Genomic DNA, 27313 nt, shown 5'->3' on the forward strand with positions numbered 1-27313 from the left:
ACTGCTCTTTCCCAGTGAGATCTAAATGTCACATTTCTCTTCATTTTTATCCCCAACTGATTTCCCTGCCCAGGCCTTCCAGTTTCCAGGCAAGATATCATCTGTTATTTTGAGTTAAGGGAAGTTCCATGTATGCTGAAGCAGGAAGGCCTGAGGAGCCACTGTACAGGTGAGTGAAGTGAAAGCTGGTATAGGACAGGTATAATAGCCAGACCTCCGTGTGGCACAGGGAGGCAAGGATTGGCTATGGGGCCCAGAACACCTGCCTTGCGTTTCTTTTTCAGATATTTCCCAACAATGCCTTCTTGGGTTAGTCACTGAACCGTTGAATCTCTTCCTCTATATGTAAAACAGGGAAGTTATATTCCATGGTCTTTGAACTTCCTTCCAGGCATCAATCTCAGATCCTAAAAGAAAAGGGCATAGGGAGTGAGTTGAGAACTGAGAATTGTTTTGAGAATGCAAAAAGGGGATAGGCTAATTTCTTTGGGCTCTTTCCTCAACCTTCTTCAAGTCAATGAACATCTAAATGCCCATAATGGCCCAGTCCCCGTGTAAAGCACTCAACACATCAATAGATCTAAGTGGCTTTCCCTGCTCCCATGCTACTTAAAATCTAGGGGGCAGAAAAGTCAACAATTACAGAGAAACCCATGATGGACAGGAGGGAAGTGGAACTAATTAAGAGAGGGAAGACCCCAAATTTAAGGAGGACTGGAAAAGGCTTATGGTGAAATATCATCTCTAGTTGGCCACCAGGGAACCCAGGGAGAGAATTCAAGGAAGAGAGTTGGTAAGGGAATAACCATGGATTCTGATGGTAGAACATCCTTTCCTCGGAACAGAAAGGAGGGCCATACTACTGGATTCTAGCATATAAAGAGGAATTAGGGTGAAAGAAACCCGAAAGCCTAGAGGAGGGACTGGAGGTAACGTGCTTACCATTTGCTGGGGAATCACGGGGGCTTGGTGAGAATGTGGTTTTAAGGTCAGGTGAGAAATTTAGGAAGACAAATGTGAGAGCAGAGGAAGAATTAGACTGGGGCTTAACTTGAGGCAGCTGGACCAACCAGTGAATGAGTTTAGGTTCTACCCAGTACTGGGAAGGGGAAATAAACATATGTGACTATATAGATATACATATAGATATCTATATGTATATCTATATATCTATATATCTATATATATATTTAGTGTTTGTATATATTTGTTTTATTGTTTAGTTCATTCAGAAAAGGAAATCAGACTTGAAATGAAATACAATATTGGAAAACTAAGCCTGCCTTTGAAGGAAAATCAAAAGCAAAGGATCATGAATGACTGGGCCTGTGACTTCATGTGGAGAGAATGCAGCATTACACAAGACAGAGTCCAAAGTGGAGAGAAACCTCATTATTTTAATCAATGGGGAAAGTTTTTTTCATTGAAGGATTCTCTTGTTAAACATCAGAGAATTCACGCAGGAAAGAAGCTTTATGACTGTAATCAGGGTGGAAAATCCTTTACTACCAAGATGAGTCTTACTGCACATCAGAAAAATCACACTGGAGGGAAAGTTTATAAATTTAATCAATATGGAAAGCTTTTAACATTGAAGTCCAATCTCAGTAGACCACAGAGAATCCACACAGGAGAGAAGCCTCATGAATGTAATCAATGTGGAAAAGCTTTTACACCAAGGGCCCGACTTAGCGTACATGAGAGAATTCACACTGGAGAGAAACCTTACGAATGTAATCAATGTGGAAAGGCTTTTTCATTGAAGGAGGCTCTTAGCAAACATCAGAAAATCCACACTGGGGAGAAACCTTATGAATGTAATCAGTGTGGAAAGGCTTTTACATGCAAGTCGTATCTCATTAAACATCAGAGGATCCACACTGGAGAGAAACCTTATGAATGTAATCAGTGTGGAAAGGCATTTTTATTGAAGGATACACTTACTAAACATCAGAGAAGTCACACTGGAGAGAAACCCTATGAATGTAATCAGTGTGGAAAGGCTTTTACAAGGAAGTCATATCTTACTAGACATCAGAGGATCCACACTGGAGAGAAAACATATGAATGCAATCAGTGTGAAAAGGCTTTTTCATTGAAGTATAGTCTTATTAAACATCAGAGAATCCATACTGGGGAGAAACCTTATCAGTGCAATCAGTGTGGAAAGGCTTTTACTTTCAAGTCATATCTTAATACACATCAGAAAATCCACACTGGAGAGAAACCTTATCAATGTAATCAGTGCGGAAAGGCCTTTTTATTGAAGGATACACTTATTAAACATCAGAGAATTCACACTGGAGAGAAACCTTATGAATGTAATCATTGTGGAAAGGCTTTTACAAGGAAGTCATATCTTAGTATACATCAGAAGAACCACACTGGAGAGAAAACATATGAATGCAATCAGTGTGAAAAGGCTTTTTCATTGAAGTGTACTCTTATCAAACATCAGAGAATCCACACTGGAGAGAAACCTTATGAATGTAATCAGTGTGGAAAGGCTTTTACAAGGAAGCCCAATCTTACTAGACATCAGAGAAGCCACACTGGACACTAAACTTATGAATGTAATCAATGTGGAAAGGCTTTTACAAGGAAGGAGAGTCTTATTGCACATCAGAGAATCCACACTGGAGAGAAGCCTTGTGAATGTGATCTGAGTTTCCTAATTGAGCATTGTGAAAAGGACACAAAAACAGTGTATCTTCAGAATTAGAAAAAGAAGGGCAGGCAGGTGGTGCAGTGGATAGAGCACCAGCCCTGGAGTCAGGAGTACCTGAGTTCCAGTCCGGCCTCAGACTCTTAATAATTGCCTAGCCGTGTGGCCTTGGGCAAGCCACTTAACCACATTTCCTTGCAAAAGCCTTTAAAAAAAAAAGAATAAGAAAAAGAAAACCGTTAGTATTACGGCAACTGGAGGAAAGCACTGGATTAAGAAAAGAAACTATAGTTTGCACAATGGAGTACAATTTCAGGCAAATTGGGGGAATTTTGTATCTCTCACAGGCCACTGAAGAGTGCATTTTCAGCCTACATTGAGACCACTGCAGGTGACAATCAAGGACCTCCCCTTGAAATGAAATAATTCTGTCTCTTCTGACTTAATGATCATGGTGATGACAAACAATTCCAATAAACCTGAGGTAGAGTAGAACTCTTGTTTAAAAAAGAAAAGCAGCCACTACTTTGTTAGTAAGGGAATTTCTAATATCCTTCTATAAAGCTTCCCAAAGCGTGACCCTTCATGGTTTTCGAAAGTCAAACTAGAGTTCATTTACTCCTGGGGAAACATGGATTGGAATCCTGGTACAACCAAAGTGACCTTTTCATTTGACCTGTTCACCTAAAGCTAAAAGCTACCAAGCGAATGAAGACTTTTCCAGGGACTTTGAAAGAGTTTAAGAAGTTACAGTCTCTTGGGGCAGCTCGGTGGTGCAGTGGATAGAGCACAGGACCTTGAGTCTGGAGGACCTGGTTTCAAATTTGGCTTCAGACACAGAGGAGTTCTTATCTCCACACATTTCAGACTTTCAGCTAATGATATTGCCCTTGTCTCCATGATAAGTTCAGTTCTTTAAACACTTACATAATTTCCTCCACTTACCAATTTCTATTCTTTTCTACCCTTAAATTGGAGGCAGTTCTTTGAGCATTTCCCAATTATGCCCTCTAAGAGTTGCCCCCCCCCTCTAAGAATTCATTTAGATTTAGCCTAAACTGTTTATGCGCAAAGCTTTGTCCCTTTGTTGACTGGATTTTATTTTGGACAATTAGGCCTGGTGCTCTTGATATCACTAATGCAATCTCTCCTGAAGGAAGACTGTGCTTTATAAAATCTATGCAAAGAAACTATTATCATCGAATTAAATCTGATTGCCTCATTTGTCTTTATAATTTTCATTATAGTGTTACCTTATTTGTTGTTTAGTCATTTCAGTTTCATTTTCCATCTGGTTTTACTGTTGATGAAACTGAGGCAAATAGGTTTAAGTGATTTGCGAGCATCACATACCAATTAATGTCTTAGAATGGATTTCATACCATAAAGCTGAGTCTTTGATTCTAAGCCTGCTAAATCCAAAGAGTGAGATGGAAATCAGGAGTTGATAAGTTTGGAGATCCTGGAGACTACCTGGGGATGAAGAGTACCCAAATCAGACAGTACCTGAGTGTTTTGGGGGTGGGGGCTTTTCAGTGTTTTTGGGGGGGTACTGAAAGCAAGCAGGATACAGAAGCAATGACAGCAGATATATTTTCTTGTCATACTACTAGAAACATATAAACATATGGCTCAGTATACATGGGAGGCTAGACAGAGTGGGAAAGTGTTGGGATCTTTGTGTTATGTCTAAACATGTTTCCTGAGATGAAAGGAGTCATGTGTTCATGAGTTTCCCACAGGTTTGAAGGAGAAAATTTACTGATCTTATTGTGCCAGCCACATCTGGGGGAAGGGAAGGCAGTTTTGGGGAGAAAGCAGGGGTTTTACAGATACATCAAGATAATTAGGCTAACAAGGGTGCTTTATGAATCTTGTACAAATTTATAGTATGTCTGTGACCCCCAGGGTCAAGCATTTGTGTCCTGTCAGATTATTTTCAGACCCAAAGGCACCTAGCCAAAGTTATATTTCCTAAGGAGTTTATCTGGGTCCAGAAGGATGTCAGGGACTGCTTTCTATATAGGAATTTCACAAACATTGATACTGTACTTCAAGCCTACGCTCTACATCTTACAGGATTCCATCACTGTCCTCAGTCTCATCTTAGAGGACGCTTAAGCACATGAAGCAATTGATGTTCAGTCGTGCAGTTGTTTCCACCTCTTTGTGAACCCAAGGACCTCAACATGTCAGGCCTTTCCATTCTTCGCTAGCTCTCCAAGTCTGTCCCAGTTCAAGTTCATTTATTTCCATGTCATTGGAAATGACAACCTTTGCCTTCCACTTCTCCTTTTTCCTTTGATCTTTCCCAGGATCGGGGCCAGTTCTGATGCATCCTGTCTTTTGATTTTGTGGCCAAAATGAAAAGATTTAATGTCACCCTCTAGTGAATTGCCAGAATTAGTTGCTTGAAATAAGGACAGATTTCATTTTTTTTTCGCTATCCTAGGGAATCTCATTAAATCTTCTTCAATAGCACACTCCCAAATCTTTAATTCATCTGAGGCCCTCAGTTTATGGCGCATCACTCACAGCTTTGCATTGCTATTGTAAACACCATAGTGTTGACAGTGTCAACTCTTGTTAGCAAAGTTGTATCTCTCCTTTTTATTAATTTGTCCTGAGTGAGTCAGAGATGTTGCCAGTATTGCAGGACCAATTTATTGAATAATTTTCAATCCAAGGAACAGATTTGCAAATTGGAATCATTTCGCCTTACTTTAATGAAAGTAGAAATTATATCCATCACAATTAGTGGGATGTGATGGTGAAGGGTCTTGAGTGATTTTTCTGGGGACAACAATGACGTTAAGTTTTGAGAACTATGACTGTCCAAACTGGACAACACAGGCATCCCAGATTCCTGTGGGAAGGCCAAAATTATTTGTTCTTGGAATATGGCATTATTTTGCTTGGGGAAAGAACAGGTTTTACAGTTTTCTGATTCACTTTACTTCCCAGAGCAGAGTCTGCCTGAGAAAAGGATCTCTAGGAACTCACTTCTTAGTCAATTCATTACGCTGAATGTTTTCTCCCTGAGAAGTTGATACCTTAATTTCGTGGATACACTCATCATTGATCTTTGAGCCCAAGGATATAAATCTCAAACTGCTTCCATTTCTTCTCCCTGTTTACCAGAAAGTAATGAGTCTTGTTGCCAATACCTCAGTTGTTTTTTTCCTATATTAATCTTCAAAGCAGCTTTTCCACTTTCCTCTTTCCTTCTCATCCAGAAAGCTCCTTATTTTCCCCTTCACTTTCTGGCATTAGAGTGGTACCAGCTGCATATTTGAGACTGTTGATCTCACTCCCAGCTTCCTGAATTCCTCCAGCCTGACAGTTAGACGATGTACTTTGCATGCACGTTAAAGTGGCAATATACTATCCTATCGTACTCCTTTTCAAAGTGTAAACCAATCAGCTGTTCAAGGTTCAGTATTACTTCTTGCTTCATGACCCTCATACACATTGTTCCAAAGATGAGTAAAAAAATTTGGTATTCATCTGTATTGAGAGAACTGGAGGTTGAACAAAAGACCAAAGACAGTTGCCTTTAATTAAAAAAAAGGTAATCTTTTTGTGTAAAACAAAAGTTTGGTATTGCTTTCTCTTTGAGAACTTGTCACATTTTGTTGGGATGCACACAGTCCAGGGCTATAGTGCAGAAGTAGAGTTTTTATCTAAAGCTTCATTGATTACTCAATGATTCAACAAATGTTTAACATTTGGTTTCTCCAACTTATAGAACATAGTCATGGAAAAATTCTCACAATAATATCATTTGAGGATTAGTACAATTTTGTGAATTTAATAAATATTCTCTCCATTGTCAGTTGACCATATCAATTCTGCGCAATGAAGGAGTCCCATTTTGAATCAAAGCCAGTGACTACTGAAACTAAGGTGGCTCAGAGGTTTAATAGTCATCCGTAATCTGCCAGTTCAGGTTTATAATTTTTATCATCAGTGGTCAATCAGAGAATAAACATTTCTTTTTGAGAAGTGAACTTCAAAAACCACACCAGTCCCTTGAGAGATCTTAGGTTTTAAAAACTCCTTCCCCAGGGTAGATAGTAACATACTGTTCTTCCATGAAAGGTGTTTTGTCCAGGCTGCTAAAATGAGCTACTTCTTGATGAGACTGGCTGGTGCATGACCATAGTTTTCAGACCTCACATTTTCTTTACTTGCCTTTGTTGAACATACTGTATGGTGTCTTTAGCTGGTGTGAAGATTTCTAACATCCCTCTAGTTTCCAAAAGCACAGTGATGTTGAATGGCAGTTTGTGATTCATTTGCAAGGGACATAGAACATACTATGCATTTAATGATTTGTGGATATATGTAGATGTTGGAGTAAAATCAAAAACCCTTTTCTTTCTCTTTCCCTCCTCTCCCTCCCCCCCTTCCCTCTCCCTCTCCCTCTCATTCTCTTTCTTTCTCAAATTGTTCTGTTTCCCTACTAGGCTTCAGTTTGTATATGTATGGTTAAATGAGGTATATTATTATTCTCTACTTTCTATAACATCTTTTTAAAAATGCATACTCTTTCTCCTCTAGGACTCTGCTCTACAATAGAGGGTCATGAAACCAAAACTTAATTGGAAACTAACTTAATTTTAAAGGAAGAGTAGATCAAACAGGAAATCATGTAAGTATCAATAATTTCACCAAAGAAACTGATAACAATGAGACATCATCCCAAAATTTATGGGATGCAGCCAAGGCAGTTATTAGTGGGAATTTTAGGTCTCTAAAAATGTATACAAATAAAATAGAGAAAGAGGAGATCAATGCCTTGGGTATACATCTAAAAAACCTAGTAAAAGAACAAAATTCAAGATCTCCAATTAAATACAAAATTAGAAATTCTCAAAATCAAAGGAGAAGTCAATGAACTGGAAAGTAAGGAAACCAATGACATAATAAATAAAACTAAGAGTTGGTTTTATGATAAAACCAGTAATAATTTCCAGTAGGAAAAGCTTCCGTTTTGCTAATTGGCTCTTAACTGAAAGACTCATTCTCTCTACTTGCCCAGAAGACTGAAGGTGAAGGATTGAGGGTACTTCCCATTAAGTCCCTGTTGTGTGGACACATCTTTGTATAGTGATAGCTAAAGATGGCCAGGTTGATTTCACTAAACAAAATAGGACAAATAAGGAAATGATTTCTTTGAAAGGTATTTTTCTCACTTCTTTAGTTGTAAGCCTATTGCTTGAAAATGCTTCAGACCTCCCACTGAGCTGCTTCTACCCGGATCAAAAGAGATTTAGATCCCATGCATTTGAGCAGATGTCAAAATGTACCTGGAGGGGCAGCTAGGTTGCACTGTGGATAGAGCACCAGCCCTGGAGTCAGGAGGATCTGGGTTCAGATGTGGCCTCAGACACTTAATAACTACCTAGCTGTGTGGCCTTGGGCAAGCCACTTAACCCCATTGCCTTGCAAAAACCAAAAAAAAAAAGTGTAATAGATTCAGAGGTGGGGTAACGGGCAGTGGTTAAAGGGCAGCTACTTTGCCACCTGGCTCCCTCTCTCTGGGCATCGCAAAGAATGGTAGAAATAGCTAACAAGCACTAGGGAGGGGGACAAGCAATCCAATGGCAATGGGGTTTGCAACCCATATTTTTTCCTAGAGTTCTCTGTAGCAGAAGAAATTACAGAAGCACATTTAGAGCCAGTGTAAAAGTTAACAAAGACCTTTCATCCAAGTGGCAGACACAAGCCAGGACCATTGGGTCACTAATTGAAGGTTGTAAAGACTGTGTCTCTATTGCTCGGACACCAATGTTCCAGTGCCACTTAGTCATTCTTGAGGAGCTCTCGCGTAGAGCTTATCCAATGGGACATCAGACAGGACTAGTCTGACAGCTTCAGCCTGGAGGGCCACCTGTATCTGTCACATTCACAATCCAAGGCTAGGACAGTCACAGAGTTAAAAAAAATTAGAGCATTCAATGTGAGTGTTCTCAGATAAAATTAAATCACATTTATGGTGTGTCAGTATTTATATGGACAAAATGTTTATTTTTCCTTAACAAAGCAATTCCAGCAAGAGGGCACCTTGGATAAGTCTTTGACCCCTAAGACTAAGTTCTGAGCCTTTTCACCTAACAAAGCAGTTTCAAGACTTGACCAGAAACATCTCATTGTATCCCACCAGGTTGGAGGGCAAAAGCAAAATGCTGACCCAGGACTCCAGAGCCCATGCCTTTACAGTGATGATCAATAATCCAATGTTGGGGGCAGCTAGGTAGTACAGTGAGGAAGGCATCAGCCCTTGAGGCAGTGGGACCTGAGTTAAAATCTGGTCTCAGACCCTCAATGATTGATTACCTGTATGACCTTGGGCAAGTCACTTAAGCTATTACCTTGCAAAAAAGCAAAAACAATAGTCCAATGTCTGCATCAATCTGGTTGGATAAAGGCAGAAGCAGAAACCAGGAGTCTTGCAGAAGGACTTGTAAGTTTTTCTTCCATTTCATAGGATCCAGTGAATCTTTGAGAGAAAGAATTTTAAAAAGGGGGAGCAATGTCCCTCACAGCCTGTTTTCATGATGTTGAGGAGCCAGCTGTACCATGGACAGCTCCATTCTCTATTTAATTATAAGTTTGGGCCTATTCAAAAGTGCCTGGAGCCATCTAGGGGAGAGTAATCATTACGCTTCTTTTAAACTAGTTCCCAAGTATTCTGTTTCTCGCTGACCAAATTGAAATTAGCAATGGAGGCATTGTGTCCTTCCTCTGAGAAAGCTGGAAGATTCCTCACAGGTTACTGATGGGTGAAGGAATTCATCAATTATTTTTTTATAAGTTTTTTTTTTCTGCAAGGCAAGGGGTTAAGTGGCTTGCCCAAGGCCACACAGCTAGGTAATTATTAAGTGTCTGAGACCAGATTTGAACCCAGGTACTCCTGACTCCAGGGCTGGTGCTTTATCCACTTCGCCACCTAGCCGCTTCCATCAATTATTGATGTAACATTGAAAATGAGAGAGGTCTGTTCTGAGTCTCCTGGTGTCAAAGCTGAGAAGCTAGAGAAGACAACCTGACATAGGCCTGGGGGCCTGGCCCACTTGAATTTTGAGGTCTCTAACCAAATGGGAGTTGGGGTCTGTCCAGGTGAAGGGTTAAAGGTGGGCTATCAAGGACTAGATTGTGAAAAATTTACTGAACACATTAATAACAAAATAAAATTTGGAATCAGCTGACTGAGGTGAGAATGGTTGCTGGGCTAAGGAGCAAAGAATGGTGAGATAAGGCAGGACCATTAATGACCCTTAAATTCTAAGGAAACCAGTAGACTTGTCGGTAATCTTGAGTGTCTTCAGATTTGTTCTACGGAGGCTCTCGATTTCATATGCAAGTTGATATTGAGGTGCAAACTCTGCGCCATCTCTAGGCATGGTGGAGACTGATATGTGAAGAGGAAGTCAATTAGCCCTGCTGGGCCTTTTGGCTGGGCCAGCAGGTTGAAGCATCACTTCAAGAACCAGAAGAACATTGTACAACCCTAACAGGAACATGGGGTTGATCAATCTTCATGGACTTCCTCATATCATCAGTGTAATGGTCAGGGACAATTTGGGTGTATTTTCAGTGGAGAAAACCATCTGTATCCAGAGAAAGAATTGTGGAGTTTGAACAAAGACCAGATGCAGGGGGTCCAGCCTCCATGGGGGTGCAGCCTCCGCGGGGTCCTTGGAACCCGACAGGAGGGATAGAGTCGGTGAAATGAGTTGCGTCAACAAGTGGGTAAAGGCAGGAGCAGGTTGACTGTCTGCGGCTTGGATTTATTTTTATAGTCTCAGAATCATGTATGTTTCAAGCAAGCAAGCCGAGATCATTTCCTTGGTTACAAGAGTGTACAATTTTCATCAACAATCATATAGTTCATATGGTTACAAGTTTTAATCATGTGATTACAAGTTTAATAATCATATAGTTAATTGATTTCTTATCCCTACTCAGACCATGATGACCTCAACCTGTCTGTTAACATATTTATTACTACATTGTATAATTATTCATTTAAAGTTATTAATTAAGCAATTCTTTTTTTTTTTTTAGATTTTTGCAAGGCAAATGGGGTTAAGTGGCTTGCCCAAGGCCACACAGCTAGGTCATTATTAAGTGTCTGAGACTGGATTGAACCCAGGTACTCCTGACTCCAAGGCCAGTGCTTTATCCACTACGCCACCTAGCCGACCAAGCAATTCTTTTAATGGAAAGTTTTTTATATTTTCTATGTAACGTTTTCGATACACTTCCTTAACAATCTATAGTAAGGGTCTTTATGCTTGTCCACCCATCCATTAACTTACAGTAACAAATTTTTCTTTCAGGCCTTGTTGGTAGAAACCACGGTTTCTGTGACTTTTTTATTCCTTCCCATGAAACTAAGGCTGCTGGAGTTCACATATCAGTCACCTGTACTAACTATTTTCTCACCATCTTTTTCATATATACCTGTGTATGGTAATGGGGGCAAAACTCTTAATTTCCCTGGAATTCTTTTGGACCCATTTTTGTATCTGTTTTCCTTGTATATATTCTGACATCTCCTTGGAATTCCTAGTGTTGGGTTTTCCAGAGATTTCATAATGTTGAACCCTTTTGTATGCATGCCTCAGGGAGAGTCAGTCCTGTTAAATTTGGACAGATTTCCAATCTGTTTTATTCAAGGAATTTCTCTGAAATCCTTCCTTTATAGTCATTCTGCTATTAGGATGAGTAAGTTTTGCAATCAATAATAGACCTATGAATATGGGTATACATGGAATCCAGATATAAATATATACATATACATATACATATACATATACATATACATATACATATACATATACATATATATATATATGTATTAAAGAAGGAAATGTTGTTCAATCAGGCAGTGTGACTGCCTTGAGTCTCCTTGCCGCAACTGTGTCAAACAGCTTAGAGACCCTGGCTCCCAACAACCAAAGATTATTACCTTCAATCTAGGAGGGAAAATCTGTTATCTTATTATATCATTTGGTGGTCTCTTATACTTTATTTTTCTTCCTTAAGGAAATGATTTCTCTCTCATCATATTTAACTTAGATCAATATATATACTATGGACAGACTGCCTTCTGTGGGGGGGCAAGTGAGATTAGGCAAAAAAATGTAAAATTCAAAAATAAATAAATTTTAAAAAATTTTAAAAAAAAGGGTAGCTAGGTGGTGCAGTAGGTAGAGCACTGGCCCTGGAGTCAAGAGGACCTGAGTTCAAGTCCAGCCTCAGACATTTAATAATTACCTAGCTGTGTGGCCTTGGGCAAGCCGCTTAACCCCATTTGCCTTGCAAAAAAACCAAACAAAACAAAAAAAAAATTAAAAAAAAAACATCACTTCAACTTCTTTACTTCCCAGAGGATGGGATTGTCTGAAACTAACTGTGGACATTGAGACCTCTTAGAGAGGCAGAAAGGCTGGTTTCCATCCTCAATCAGTGGCATATCCCCTGATTCCCATCCCATTCACACTAACTCCCACCCTTACATAGTTTTCCATCAACAGGCATCTGGGAGAAGGTGGCTCCTTGGGTCCTTCCCACCCAGGCCCCCTCCTTTCTCTTCTCTCACAATAACATACTTGTCTGTTGAAAAAGAGAAACACAGAGAAATGGAGACTAAGACAGAGAGCATACTCTCCTACAGAGAGAGAGAGACAGCGTGACAGAGAGAAATAAGAACAAACCCACTACCGCCACAGAGTACAATATGGGAAAGCCCTACCTAAGGAGTCATCTGGAGGGCTCAGATTCAAACTGTGTGGCTTCCTAGTTGTAGGAAGAATTTATATGAGAATCTGAAGATCAAAGGGTCTCAATTTTCACCTCTGTAAGATCCAGAGTTTACAATCTCAGGTGGCCCTTCTACCTCTAGCTCTAGGATTTCTTGGTAGGAGCATGAAGGTCATGGAGTAGGGGTGGAGCCCTGCTCTGTATCACTCTTCACTCAGTAGCTATTGGGACTTGGACCTGAGTCTCTTACTCTGAGCCCACACCATCCCCCATTTTCTGCAAAAGATCTTGCTTTAGAGAGTCAAGTTTGATGGCCTTTGAGATAATAGTTGCTTGTACTCCTCCCTCTCTGTCTCTGCCTCTGAATCTCTCACGCACTCAATGATCTCTGTCTGTCTCTCTGATTTCTCTCTCTGGATCGCTGTTTCACCTAGAAATGTCTGGAAAACAAATATAATTCAAATAAAGTCATTTCCAGTGAACTAGAGACCACTAAGTAGGGGACAGCACCACTATTAATATTTTTAACTTCAGCTTTCAAGCAACCTCATAATGGCAGTGTGATTGGTGCCAAGCAGCCCCTGCTGCAATGACCCTTAGAACAGGTTTCCTACTTTTTTGATTAAGGCAGTCCCTCTACTCACTCTAAAGCACCCCCACCTAACAGGGTCTTTGAGAGGATTAAAGGTGAGCACTGATGTCAAGTGCATCGCAAATGTAAAAGTTGGGTATAAAAGTTAACTATTGAGTGGCTAGGTGGTGCAGTGGATAGAGCCCCATCCCTGGAATCAGGAGGACCTGAGTTCAAATCCTGCCTCAGACACTTAATAATGACCTAGCTGTGTGGCCTTGGGCAAGCCACTTAACCTGATTGCCTTACAGAAACCAAAAAAAAAGTCCCTGATGATCCAGTCAAATAAAAAAATAATAAAATGTTTTCTCAAACAACACAAAAGGAGCCAGGCCCAAAGCAAAAGACCACAGACCGCGGTCCAGCTGAGAGCCTGCAGGCCCATGGCCGGGTGTGCTCGCTTCCATTCAGGCATCTCTGCCTTCTCCGCCCCAATGGCCTCTCCTGCCCCTCGTCCTCATCCCTGCCCTCCCAGCCCCACGGGAAGGGCATCGTGTCTCCTGGGGGAGGGCCCACACGACAGTGCCCACGGGAGACCCCGGATCCACACTGCCAGGGCTCCTAAGATGCACCTGGGCCCCGTTCTACAATTTTTCCCTGATCTTACTCCCCTCCCCCCACCCCCACAGGAGGCTTTACATTGTCTCCATGGTAACACTGATCCAAATTGAGTGTGAAGAGAGAGAAATCACATCCTTGAAGAAGAAACATAAAGTATAAGAGATAAGGTCAGACCGGAGGAGAGCAGGTTTTTTCCTAAATTAAAGGGAACAGTCCTTGGTCTTGTTTCTCTGGATACAGACAGTAGTCTCCATTGCAGACAGCCAACTGTCCCTGATTGTTGCACGGATGGAATGAGCAAGTCCATCAGGGTTCATCATCACCCCCAAGTCGCTGTTAGGGTGGACAGTGTTCTTCTGGTTCTGCTCATCTCAGTCAGCATCAGTTCATGCAAATCCCTCCAGGCTTCCCTGAAATCCCGTCCCTCCTGGTTTCTTTTTTTTTTAAGGTTTTTGCTAAGGCAAATGGAGTTAAGTGGCCACACAGCTAGGCAATTGTTAAGTGTCAGAGGTCCCATTTGAACTCATGTCATCCTGACTCCAGGGCTAGTGCTCTATCCACTGTACCACCTAGCCGCCCCCCCTTTCTGGTTTCTAATAGAACAGTAGTGTTCCATGACATACATAGACCACAATTTGCTAAGCCATTCCCCAATAGAAGGACATTTACTTGATTTCCAACCCTTTGCCACCACAAACAGGGCGGCTATGAATATTTTTGTACAAATGATGTTTTTACCATTTTTCACCATCTCTTCACGGTACAGGCCCGGTAGTGATGTTGCTGGACCAAAGGGTATGCACATTGTTGTTGCCCTTTTGTCCCCAGCTCTAGAGGAGAGATTCTGTTTTCCTCCCTCTAGACCAGGGTCCTATGAGGATCCAGGAGTCCAGGCTTCCTCCCCCAGGACCCCGCTTTGGACACAGTCCCCAAAGTTTTTTCCTGGCCCCCTTATCTGCACTCCTGAATCTTGACCTGCTACCCCAGCAGAGCCCAGTTCTCCATATTTCCAGTTTCCAAGCAGAGGTTCTATATGGGAGTACCAGTATGCAGCCCTGCCCCTCCTTAGATCTCAGGACTCAGTCATTCTGTTTTCCCAGGATCAGTCTCTACCTGGCACCCTTCATTCAATCCTTGAGCTCTCCTTGTTTGAATGCCTTATTTCCCAGACCTTATTCCTGCTCCCCATACCCATACCTCCTGCTTCCCTGCCTCAATTACCTTTTTTTAATTTATATTTTATTTTTCTAATGTCATGCTTTTATACCTTTTTCAACATTAATCTGTGCATTCGTGTTTAACATCTTTACCTATTTTTGTTTTGTTGTTTAAGAGAAATTAGAACTAAGGGAAAAGAAAGAAAACCAAGTGATGCGAAGGATATATATGAGAGAAGTTTTAAAGAAAAGTGAATATTGTATTCATTTAGATTCTGGGAAGTTCCCCCCACCACCACGTAGGTGTGTCTGTCCTTGTCCAGAAGGTGTCTCTCAGGGTTCTCCTTGATCTCTGCACTGCTGAGAGGAGCTGCAGCCCTCAAAGTTGATGAACTCACGATGTTGTTGTTAAGGTGTGCAATGTTGTCTTGGTCCTGTTCCCTTTGCTCAGTGTCGGCTCATGTCAGTCTTTTCTTGTTTCTCTACAATATAGTATGCCAGACCATTCATAATCCTTAACTTGTTCATCCATTCCCCAATGGATGGGCATTCCCGTGGTTTCCAATTCTTGACCACCATTAAAAGAATTCCTGCCTGAGCTTCTTTCAGTGCCCTCAGACTTGAATCTTAGACAGGAGTTTGTTTCCCTGCCTCAGGCCTAGGTTACCAACATTACTGCAGAGTGCAACTACAGTGGGTTGGACTGTGCCAGACTTACGCTTGCCAAAATAACTATTTTATGGAGGACTTGCACAGGGCCAGGGTTCTGATGGGCATCAGAAGAAGCAATAGTGAGACACTCTGAAGGTCTCATTGAAGAATTTTAGAACTGTTGTGCAGCATGAGAGCCACTAGCACAGGAGAGCCCTGCGTGGCATGCCCTCATCAGTGAGGGAACTGCCTTCTATGAGGAAGGCAGAATTGAATCCGCTCAAAGGAAAAGTGACCTAGGTAAGCTTAGAGTACCCACCCCAGGTGTTCACATGGATTGTTTTGTGGCCAACCTGTGGTAGAGCATTCTGACCTTGTATTGGTCTGATCAGCCACAGTAGGACACACTCATTTGTCTCAAGCATAGTGATGTCATTTTGGTCTTCTTTCACAATGAAGAACCAGTGCTTGTGATTTCATCTTGGATTCTCTCTGTAGTTCAGATCATGTCTAAGTTAGCTGGAGAGGAGATGTGGGGAGGCAGTGGGTTTATTGGTCAGAGAGTTTTGCCTCCAGAGTCACTTGAGGTGTTGCCTGGTCTCAACTCAACCAGGATCCCATGTTCTGTCTGCTTATGTAGGAACCTCATTTCCAAGCCTGATCCTCCCTGAGGGCTTTGATGGCAGGACCAGTGCCTTTGTAACTCCCTTGGACCTCACCCTTTACAAATCCCTGGAGGCCGGTCTCTTGCCCCTAAAGAGGAGGCAGAGTTCCTCCCCCAACCTCCTCCAGATCAGTCTGCAAGCAGGTCCTGAGTCAAATCCAGATACCAAAGTTGGAACAGACAACCAGCAATCTTCCAGAGTATGATCCCAAAGTAGTCTAGGACTAAGATTATGGGGTGGGAATGATGGACTTTTCTAGGTAGAGGTAAAGAAGGGAGGGACTTTTCAGGTGGCTCTAAGCTGTCTTCTGACTATCAGAAAGGCAGAGAATGAAAACCTTTCCAGGTTAGGAATATATTCTGATAGTAAGTGCTTTGGCTGTTGCTAGTTTGTGAATCTATGAAGGGTGGGAGAAGCAGGACCAAAATGTTGATCAAGACCAGGAAAAAGATTGAGGAACTTGGCAAAATGGAGTCACTTTGCTCCTTGTTACCTTTACAGGACTCCTGGATTCATGGGAATGGACCCTGAGAGCCTTAGACCCCCACTTCAGGTGAGTGCAGCGTATCCCTAGAGTAGACCAAGGAGGCAAATCTAGGTGCTGCAGTGGATAGAGCACTGGCCTTGGAATCAGGACTGGAGTTCCAATACAGCCTCTTATACTTACTAGCTGTGTGGCTTTGGGCAAGTCACACTTAACCCTGATTGCCTCACATCCAGGACCATCTCCAATCATCCCGATTCCTATCTGGCCACTGGATCCAAATGGCTCAGGATGATTAAGTGAGACTGGTGACTTACCACAGACCTCCCCCCCTCATTCATGGCATCACCTCCCTGTATGATACCGTGGTCTTCTTTGAGAATGAAGAACAAACATCAGACCAATATAAGTAACCAAATCCGTTTCTGTAGACAGAGGGGATGGGTCATGAAGAGGACGATGCCTTCTTATGTATCATTTCCTTACCAAAAATTAGGTTTGAAATTGAACCTGTTAGGAACCACACTGCCCTGTTCTCTTCTCCTGAGTTTTAAACTGATTCCTGGGACTCTAGGATCTTGAGCATTGAGCCCCCACACCTGAAATTGGGGTCCTCCCTGTTTGTTATGAATTTCTCCCTCCTTATAGTCAACCTTCAATGATCACTTCAGTCACAAATTGACTCAATACCTACCTAGCATTCTGCACACACACACACACACACACACACACAGACACATACACATACCCAGTATACACATACACATGCCCATATACACCTCCCCACCCTCTCTGTGATTATAAACAGTCTGATAGAGGTTAGACATGCACAGCTCTGTAAATCATTCCATTTCAGTCATTCTCTACTTATGTCATCTGGCTTGTCATTCATTATCCTATCATGGGATATTATATTATATTTATTATATTGTCATAATATTGCATCACAATTCCACAACAGCTTGTTTTGCCATTCCCCAGTTGTTGTGCATCCTCTTGATTTCTCAGGCACCACAACAGATGTGATAAATATTTTGGCGTTATTTGATCGTTTTTCCTTTTAAAAAACTGTCTTTAGGCTCTACAGCTGGCAGTGGTGTTGCGGGATCAACAGATGTGCAGAACTCTATAGCCCTTTGGGGAACATTCCAAACTGGTCTCCTGAAAGGTTGGATCAGCCCACAGCTCCACCCAAAGGGCATCAGCATTCAGATTTCTCATTTCACTTCCAACATGTATCATTTTCACTTTCTGTTGTATCTGATAGATGAGATGATACCTTAAAGTTATTTTAATTTGCATTTTTTCTAATCAATAGTGATTTAGTGCCTTTTTCACTTCTGTGTTCTTTGTCTGAAAACCATCTATTCATACACTTTGATTTAGCAATTGGTGAATGACAGTTGTATTTTTGCAAACTTCACTTCTCTCTATAGTTGAGAATTCAGGTCTTTACTAGTAATATCTGTTACAAATGTTTTCCCTGGTTTTCTGCCATTCTTTTTATTTTGTTTTGCATAAAAGCTTTTTAATTTTATATAATCAAAGTTGTTTATGCTAGATTTTTTGCAGTGCCTTTTTTTTTTTGGTTGGGCTTAATTTCTTCCTGTTATCCACAGACTGATCAATAAATAATTTCATGTCTGCCTCCTTTGTTCAGTAATTCGCTTTTATGACCAAACTATAGTCCCATTTTGACCATAAGGTATGGTATGAAGTGTGAGATCTTACTTATACCTACTTTCTACCCTGCTCTTTTCAAGTTTTTCTAACAACTTTCTGTGAAATGACAAGTTTTTGTTCTAAAAGTTTAGATGTTTGTCTCTATCCTCTACTGAATTGTATTGTGTTCCTGTATTGTAATGTGTTCCTAATTTATTCACCTAATCTACCAACTGTAATTTTTAGTCAGAAATTGTTTTGATGATTAACATTTTATAGTTGAAGTTGAGATCTAGTATGGCCAGACCCCCTTCTTTCACATTTTTTTCATTAATTACCTTAATATCGTTGACTCTTTGTTTATCCAAATGAACTTGGTTATCATTTTTTCTAATTCGGTAAGATAGTTTATTAGTATTTAATTATGATGACATTGGATAAATTGATTAGCTAAGTAAAATTGTCAACTTTTTTGTAATTTTTCTTTTTCACGAACAACAAATATGACTTCAATCATTTAGGTATGAGTTTATTTTATAAAAGCATTTTATATTAATTTTCAAAGAGTTCCTATGTCTGTTTTGACAAGAATACTCTCAGGTATTTTAGATTGTCTATTTATATTTACATTTTTATTTATTTAGGTTTTTGCAAGGCAAACAGGGTTAAGTGGCTTGCCCGAGGCCACACAGCTAGTGTCTGAGACCGGATTTGAATCCAGGTACTCCTGACTCCAGGGCTGGTGCTTTATCCACTGTGCTGCCTAGCTGCCCCCCAGATTGTCTATTTATATTAAGTGATCTATTACAATGTAGAATAATATTGCTGACGCATAATATAATTTTTCAGGATTTTTTTCTTTTGATTAAATCAGTTTTAGTTTAAACTTTGATATCATGAATTTTACTCCTGGTGTTTTGGTGTTGTTTTTTTTTTCCATATAATAAATTCTACTTCTGCTTTTTATTTCCTTGGCATGAAGCTCTCATTTTGTGGGTCAATTCATTTCAATTACCTTCTGAACTATAATTACTTGTAAATTTTCCTCCTTCCAATTTTTCTCCACTATCCTTTTCACCCTATTGCCTTTATCCCTCCTGCTTCCTCTGCATTACTTTTCCCTACTACCTGGTCCTCCTGATCTTTCTTTTTTCTGAATTTTGAAGACTTCATATAAATATATATATATATATATATTTTGGAAGTCTTTTAGATATATATATATGTGTGTGTTTATATATATTCATATCTGTGTGTGTGTCTGTGTGTGTGTGTGTGTGTGTGTGTATATATATATATATATGACTATATTGAGAATGGGTGAATAACATTAACAATGACAGTAAGGAAACTGCTCTACCCACCCTCCCCCTTATTATTTTCTTCTGTTTCAGTTTTTCCTTTTATGCTTCATATTTATGAGATAATTAATACTTTTATCTCTCCCTACATAGTTTTATATCTCCAGAATCATTCCATCCTGCTCAGGTCAACTCACACCTTTCTTTGAAACTATCCCAATAATGGCAACAGTCATAAGCATTGTCCTAATATTTTCATATATAAGAAGCAAAGAATTTGATCTTTTTAAAATCCTAAATGATTGATCTTTAAAGTTTGCCTTATTTTTCTCCCAAATGTTATTTGTCCTTTAAGTTCTGGGGTTGTTTTCACAATAACCTTAAAGTCTTTGAGGTTGTTAAATTTCTTTTTTTTTTTTTCATTGAGGATTATACTTTGTTGAATAAGTTACCCTTAGTTCTTTACCTTAGTTCATTACCTTAGTTCTTTGGCTTTATGCAACTTATTGTAGTTTAAAAACATTAAATGAGATTTTTCTTCTTGTTTCTAATAGTTTTTCTTTAGCCTGGGAACTTGAAAACTTGGCTTTGACATTCCTGTAAGTTTTCCTCCTACAACTGGTAGTTGTTTTCATTTCTCCTTTACCTTTTTTCCCCCGAGAACTTCAGGGCAGTTTTCCTTGTTAATTTGTTGCAATATTGCATCAAGGGTCTTTTTCTTTAATCATTATTTTCAGGTAGTCCAACTATTCTTATATTGTTTCTCCTCTATCTGTTTTCCAGAAGAACAACTTTTCTGATGAAATGAGTCACATGCTCTTTTTATTATTTTGGTTCTTTTGATTTTGTTTTATTTCTCGATCTTTTAGAATGCCATTAGTTTCCCCTTTTCCAATTCTATTTTTCAGGGAATTATTCTTTTCCTTAAGTTTTTGGGTCTTTATTTCAAGTTGTTTGATTTTCTTTTCACCATTTTCTCCTTTTTTAGGATTGGTCTTAATCTTTTCTCATTTTTCCTTGGTCTCTCTTAACTGATTTCTAAAAACCTTTTAAAGTTCTTCCAAAAGCGCATTTTGTACTTGGGACCATTTAACATTTCTCATTGAATGAGAAATTGTTATTTATGGATGCAACCCCATCTCCTTTGCTCTTTGAAATGTAATGTTCTAATATCTACAGTGTTTTTAGTATAGAAGCTGCTAGGTTTTGTGAAATCCTGATTATTTTGCTACAGTATTTAATTTTTTCTCCTTGTTTTTAAAATATTTTCCCTTTAACCCTGGAATTTTGAAACTTGACTCTGACATTCTTATAAATATTCTTTCTCCTACTGCTCTCATCAGCCACACTTGGACACATAGTATTTTGTCTCAGACGTAGTGATGTCATTTTGGTCCTCTTCAATAATGAAGGACAAGAACCAACCAAATTTTCTTCCTAGGGTTTTTTCCCAGGTGGAGTGGAGTCTTTGTTTCTACCTTGCTTCTTGGCCTAGAACTTCAGGGCAATTTTCCTTAATACTTTCTTGTTACATTGTATCCAGATAGTTCTTTTGGTCATAATTTTCAGGTAGTTCAGCAATTCTTACATTGTTTCTTTGTAATCTGTTCAACAGATTAGTTGTTTCTAATGAGCAGTTTCAGATTCTCCTATTTTTTCTGCTTTTGAAAAATCTTGGTGTTTTATAATGCCATTCAATACCTCACACCAATTCTTGTTTCCAAGGAGTTACTTTCTTCTTAAAGATTTTATATTGGGGTAGCTAGGTTGCGCAATGGATAGAGCACCGGCCCTGGAGTCAGGAGTCCCTGAGTTCAAATTTGGCCTCAGACATTTAATATGTCACTTAGCTGTGTGGCCTTGGGCAAGCCACTTAACCCCATTTACCATGCAAAAACCTAAAAAAATAAGATTTTATATCTCGTTTTCTAATTGGTTAACTATTTTTTCAAAATTTTGATTGCTTTTTATTCTGCTAATTTTTCCTTGTTCTTATTTAATTTCAAATTTGGTTTGTTTTCTCTTAAGGATTTTTCTCTTTTTCAACTGGTTAACTTTTTTGATTATTTTCTTGACAAGATTTCTTTTTTTTCTATTTTTTTCTCATTCTCTCTGATTTGATTTTTTAATTCTTTTTACTTTCATCCAAGATTTCTTTTTGTGTTTGTGACCATTTGCCATTATTATTTCAGGTAGGAATGCTTTTTTTTCAATCTCACACTCCTTTGAAAATGATCCTAAATCTTCCTTCACACAAAGTTTCAGTGACTGAATACTTTTTTCTTTGCTTCTTCATCTTTATTTTATTTTATTATATTTTAGCAGATTATTATTATTATTATCATATTGTATTCTGAATTGTTCCTATTGTTACCCTAGCCCTCAACTCTTCTTCCTACTATTTACTTAATTCAATCTGGGGCCTCAAACTCATGTACACTTGTCTTCCTTCACTCAACCCCTGCCACACTATCCCCAAAATGTTCTTCCTCCCTATGGTAGTTTCTCCTCCCCGTCGCCAAACCTGGGGTCATGTCTGGAAAACCCTGCCATGCTTGACTCCCAGAAAGTCCATGGGGGGGGGGGGGGGGTCATTCAGTTGTCTCCCACTCAGCACCTACTTTTCTTTAGATGAAAGTTTGTGAGGGAAAAGTGGCTGAGGTGAGTGTCTTGAGGTCCCCACTGCTTCTCTCATGCATTTCCTGTTGGATGATTCAGTAGAGTGTCTCCACTTCCCTCAGGCCAAACCTCATCCTATTTCATTCTTCTCTGAGTTCGCTCAAGGGGTCCTAGGGTGTTACCCCTTTGTTTTTGTTGTTGTTCTTCCTTCATTTCATGGTGATTATCTATCACTTTGTGGAAGAAATCTGTAAGGTATGGACATTTCTATCTTACTCTGCCATTTTCTGAGGATGTCCCCCCTACCTGGTCTGATGAAAAAGAAGTTCCCCATCACCTTTTCTTTCTCCTGTACGCATCCACCTCCCACCTCCCACCTCCCTGATAGACCCTAAACTTCCCAGATTCCCCAGGGTACTATATTGTATTATATTCCAAGGGATTTCTCAGCTTTGTTCCCACTGAGACATAACATCCATTTCTTAGAATTCCCTTGGGCTCTTAATGATCTTGGGTTCTAGAGATTCTGATTCTCATGTAGGGTATGACCGCTGGGCAGACCCCTTCACTTTTCTTTAGCTTCCATCTAGAATTGAAAAGGAGTGGATTCTTTACTTCTCAATAGTCTTTCATCTCTACACCTGATGACTTTTGATGGTCTAGGAGTTAGTGACATTCAAGGATGTGGCTGTCGACTTCACCCAGGAGGAGTGGAGCCTCTTGGACCCTCATCAGAAGCAGATGTACAAAGAAGTCATGCTGGACAATGCCCAGAACCTGCTCTCTCTGGGTAAGGACGCTTCCCCTGGTAACACTGAGTCCACTATCAATGGGAATGTCTTCATTCCCTACTGTGCAGGATTTTGAGCAATTTAGAGAGAGGAGAGGGCAGGTCTCCTGCAATTTTGTCTTTAATCATCCAGAATTCTCACCAAGATGGTGAGAAAGGAAGGGAAGGGAATAAGTATTTGTTTTCACCTGCTGATCACCAGATGTTATGATGAGGGCTCTTTTTTTTTTTTTACACCATATTACGTCCCTTCATCGTGAAAATAACCTTCCAATTTAGGTGATATTATTATCCTCATTTGACAGGTGAAAAAGCTGACAAATGAAGGTTAAGTGATTTGACACACACCTTGTCACTGTCTGAGACTGTATTTTGACTCTGGCATTCCTCTGGCTAGGCCTGGGGTTCTCTCCACTGCATTAACTAGATTTCTAGATAATGGAAAGTGTGCGCTGCGTCCATCCTTCTATGGAGAAGTTGCGCCAATACTGACCACATTTCCTCATCCTGACCTGATTCCATCAACTTCTCCTCTACCTCCTGCCATAACCCTCATAAATAACTCCTCTGAGACTCTTCTTCAGGAGGCCTAGGACCCATCTGGTCTTCCTTTCATGTATGCTTCTGGCATTGCCAGAACTGCCAACCAAGAAAGAGCATTTGGCACAACTGTGGAGGTTGCCTGTAGAGAATCTCACCTGAAGAGAGAAAGACTCCCCAAACGAACAATACACAAGGTTTTTATATGGTTCAGGGACTGAGGAACAGAGGAGAGGAACTGGGTAAAATGTTCCTGTTTCCGGGCTTGAGGATAGTCTTGCACCTTAACTGTTTTTACCCTATTTTGGTAGGAGGTGTTTTTACCAGAATGGAACCTGTTAGGGTGGTGGGGATTAAAGTGAGGGGAGAGGACTGGACTATTGTGCATAACAACCTATCCTCTTTTGTGTTCCTTTCATTACAAGCACTAATGGGTGAGTCCAAGTTCCTATGTGTGAGTTTCATGGAGGGATCCTCAAAGTGCAGCAGCTTTGTGTATATAGTCCTTTCCAAAAGAGGACTAAATTTTAAATTTGTCTCCATCTTCATCCCAAATTGATTTCCCTGCCCAGGGCTTCCAGTTTCCAGACAAGATGTGATCTCTTCTTTTGAGCAAAGGGAAGTTCTATGGATGCTGGAGCAGGAAAGCCTAAATAGTCACTGTCCAGGTGAGTGACGTGAATTCAGGTATAGGACAGTGATGATGGTTGGGGTTCTATGTATTAAAGCGAAGCAAGTGTGGAATTTGGAGGCTGTAACACCTGCCTTGGAATTCTTTTTTCAGATATTTCCTGACAGTTCCTTCTTGGGTCAATCCCTGAACTACTGAGTCTCACTTTCTCCATACTTTCAACTCCCTTCCATGGATCAATCTGTGACCCTAAAAGAAAGGCATTGCTTGGGATTTGGCAACAGAGAATTCTTTTGAAAATGCAAAAAAGAAGGGGCAGCTAGGTGGAACAGTGGATAGAGCACCAGCCCTGGAGTCAGGAGTACCTGAGTTCAAATCCAGCCCCAGACACTTAATAATTACCTAGCTGTGTGGTCTTGGGCAAGCCTCTTAACCCCATTTGCCTTGCAAAAACCTAAAAAAAAAAAAGAAAAGAAAAGAAAATGCAAAAAGGGAATGAGGTCAGTTCTTTGGGCTCTTTCCTAATCTTTCTTCTAGTCAATAAACATTTAAGTGCCCATAATAATGTCCAAGACCCTGAGAAAAAGCACCAAACACATCAGTAGATGTACGGGTCTTTCCCTGCTCCCGTGTTCCTTAAATTCCAATGGAGCAGGGAAGAGGCCAACAAGCATATAGAAACCCATGATGGACAGGATAGAAGTCAAACTAGTTAAGAGACAGATGACCCCAAATTTAAGGAGGATTGAAAAATGCTTATCGTGGAATGGGGGCTCTGCTTGGCCACCAGGGAATCCAGGGAGAACCTTCTAGGAACAGGGATAGGCAAGGGAATAACCATGGAGTCTGTGTTTGAAAATCCTGTCCCAGAACAGGAAGGAGACCCATACCACTGGATTCTAGCATATATGGGGAAACAAGGTGAAAGAAGACTGTCAGTATAGAGGAAGGGCTGGAGAAAAAGTGTTTTAGTAGCTCTAGATAGGGTTTTATATTTAATCCGTTTGCTGGGGAGTCACTGGGACTCAGTGAGCATGTGGTGTTAAGGTCAGGTGAGAATTTTGGGAAGAAGAATTTGACAATGGGGTTAACCTGAGGCAGCTGGACCACTGCAACCTCTTACAAAATCTCAGATGTGACGTGACCATGGTCAGACACAAGAAAGTGACAGTATTGAGAGAAAAAGGGATATATGTGAAAGATGTCACCAAGGTAGAATCAAGTGGACTTTGCAAGAGTTTGAGGATGTGGTTCAGCAGTGGGAATGTGAGAGAGTTGATGAGTATTGCATTGCATTGGACTATTGGGAGATGCCTTAGCATTAGGAATACAAGAAGATGGGAGGGTTGGCATACATAGAATGAGTTTCCTTTTGGAATTGGTGAAGTAGAAATAGGACACAATAATGGAACTAAAATCTAGAAAAAAGAATATTGAGAAAACGAAGAGATTGACAATGTCATAGGCTGCAGAGAAATCTAAAAGGATCAGAATAAGAATATCCATTGAATTGTGGCCATTTGAGAAATTAATATTTTTCTTTTTTTATTTGACTTCAAAATACACAAATTAAGTATAAATGGTAATTGAAAGGTATATTCTGTACATAGAGAAAGAACTGAGAATTAGAAATATCTATAGAATATTTTCACATAGTTATACCAGTTTGTGTGTAATTGGGCATCATATAATGCACTGGGGCCTCAGGGAAGAAAAGAAAAAGAAAAAAGGAAATACAAGGCCAAGGAGGTGAACACAATTTGGAAAATGTTACCTCTATCTGTTAAGCAATGAAATAGAAGAAAGATTATTGAATGCAATCTCATGGGGATACATGGATCAAGTAAGAGTGGTTCAAAGATTAAATTGAACTGGTTTTATTTATTTAGTCAATGTGGAAGAGTGAAATTTAATTTAAAACAATGGAAAACTCTGTTGAATATTATACCAAGGTAGATGAGAATTTGAATGAGATTATGTGGCAGCTAGGTAGCAAAATGGATTAGAGAACATTGACAATTTTCACACATAAAAGGATTTTCTTTAGCAAACAAGGAGAATCTTTTCATCTGATAAGGAGTCAAAAAGGTGAAGAATGTTTTTGTTTTCTCTGAGATTGGGTAGATAATTCTTGAAAATGTCCAGTTTTTTTAAATTTTATTTCATTTTTTATTTTCATTTTTATTTCATTTTATTTCATGTCATTTTTTCAATCATATAATATGAAAATTTTTCAACAACAGCCATGTGTATATTTGTGTTACAATATTTTCTTTCACTCTCCCTTCCCATCTCCCCCCCCATCAATGAACAGCCTAGTGAACACTGTACATGTACATTTGTGTTTAAAAGGTTTGAATATTGGCAATTTTCTGCATGAGGAATTATGTTTGTCCTTGTCTTTAATTTTGGAAGAAGACTATGACATCAGGGATTTGATGTTATGACAAGCCTGTGAATTTCATTTGAGTGATGCTAAGACACCAGTACCACTTGCTCCTCCAAAACTATCTAGGTGTTAGCTCATTATTTACATTGTGATTATCACAAAACTCTCAAGAGAATGCCTGCCTCACAGGTGTAGTTGGTGTTTATTGTTGGGATCCAGTGGGTTTATTTGTCCAACTCTTTATAAAGTAGATCATCCTTAGGATATAAGCTAATGCCATTTTAAACTGATAGGTTGTCTCCACTTAAGATTGAAGTTTGGGACTTTTTTTTTGGGGGGGGGGAACAAATAGTTGATGAGTTTAGAATCTACTAGCGCTGGGAAGGGGCAGTAATTTGTGTTTATTTGTTTTCCTGTTTAGTTCTTTCAGAAGAAGAGCTCAGACTTGAAATGAAGGAGAATATTGGAAAACTAAGCCTTCCTGTGAAAACAACTCACAAAAAAAGTGTCATGAATGACAGTGTCTGTGACTTCATGTGGAGAGAATTTGGCATTACACATGAGAGAATCCAAACTGGAGAGAAAACCCAGGATTTTAATCAATGGGGAAAGGTTTTTTCATTGAAGGACTCTCTTGTTAAACATCAGAGAATCCACACTGGAGAGAAACCATATGAGTATAATCAGAGTGGAAAGGCTTTTACTACCAAGATGAGTCTTACCGTACATCAGAAAATTCACACTGGAAGGAAAGTTTATGAATATAATCAGTGTGAAAACTCTTTTTTCATTG

The 27313-nt window shown here is 39.9% G+C and overlaps 1 protein-coding gene across 1 annotated transcript in view; it reads left to right on the top strand.

Annotated features, from left to right (window-relative positions):
- Window positions 1-27313, top strand: part of LOC141497224 (uncharacterized) — a 38344-nt gene that overhangs the window by 9603 nt on the left and 1428 nt on the right. Inside the window, 3 exon segments of the mRNA XM_074199870.1 lie at window positions 74-169; window positions 1224-2666; window positions 27101-27273. Coding sequence (XP_074055971.1) covers window positions 74-169; window positions 1224-2666; window positions 27101-27273 — 1712 coding nt within the window.

This window comes from Macrotis lagotis, chromosome X (genome assembly GCF_037893015.1).
Source record: "Macrotis lagotis isolate mMagLag1 chromosome X, bilby.v1.9.chrom.fasta, whole genome shotgun sequence".
Lineage (NCBI taxonomy): Eukaryota > Metazoa > Chordata > Mammalia > Peramelemorphia > Peramelidae > Macrotis > Macrotis lagotis.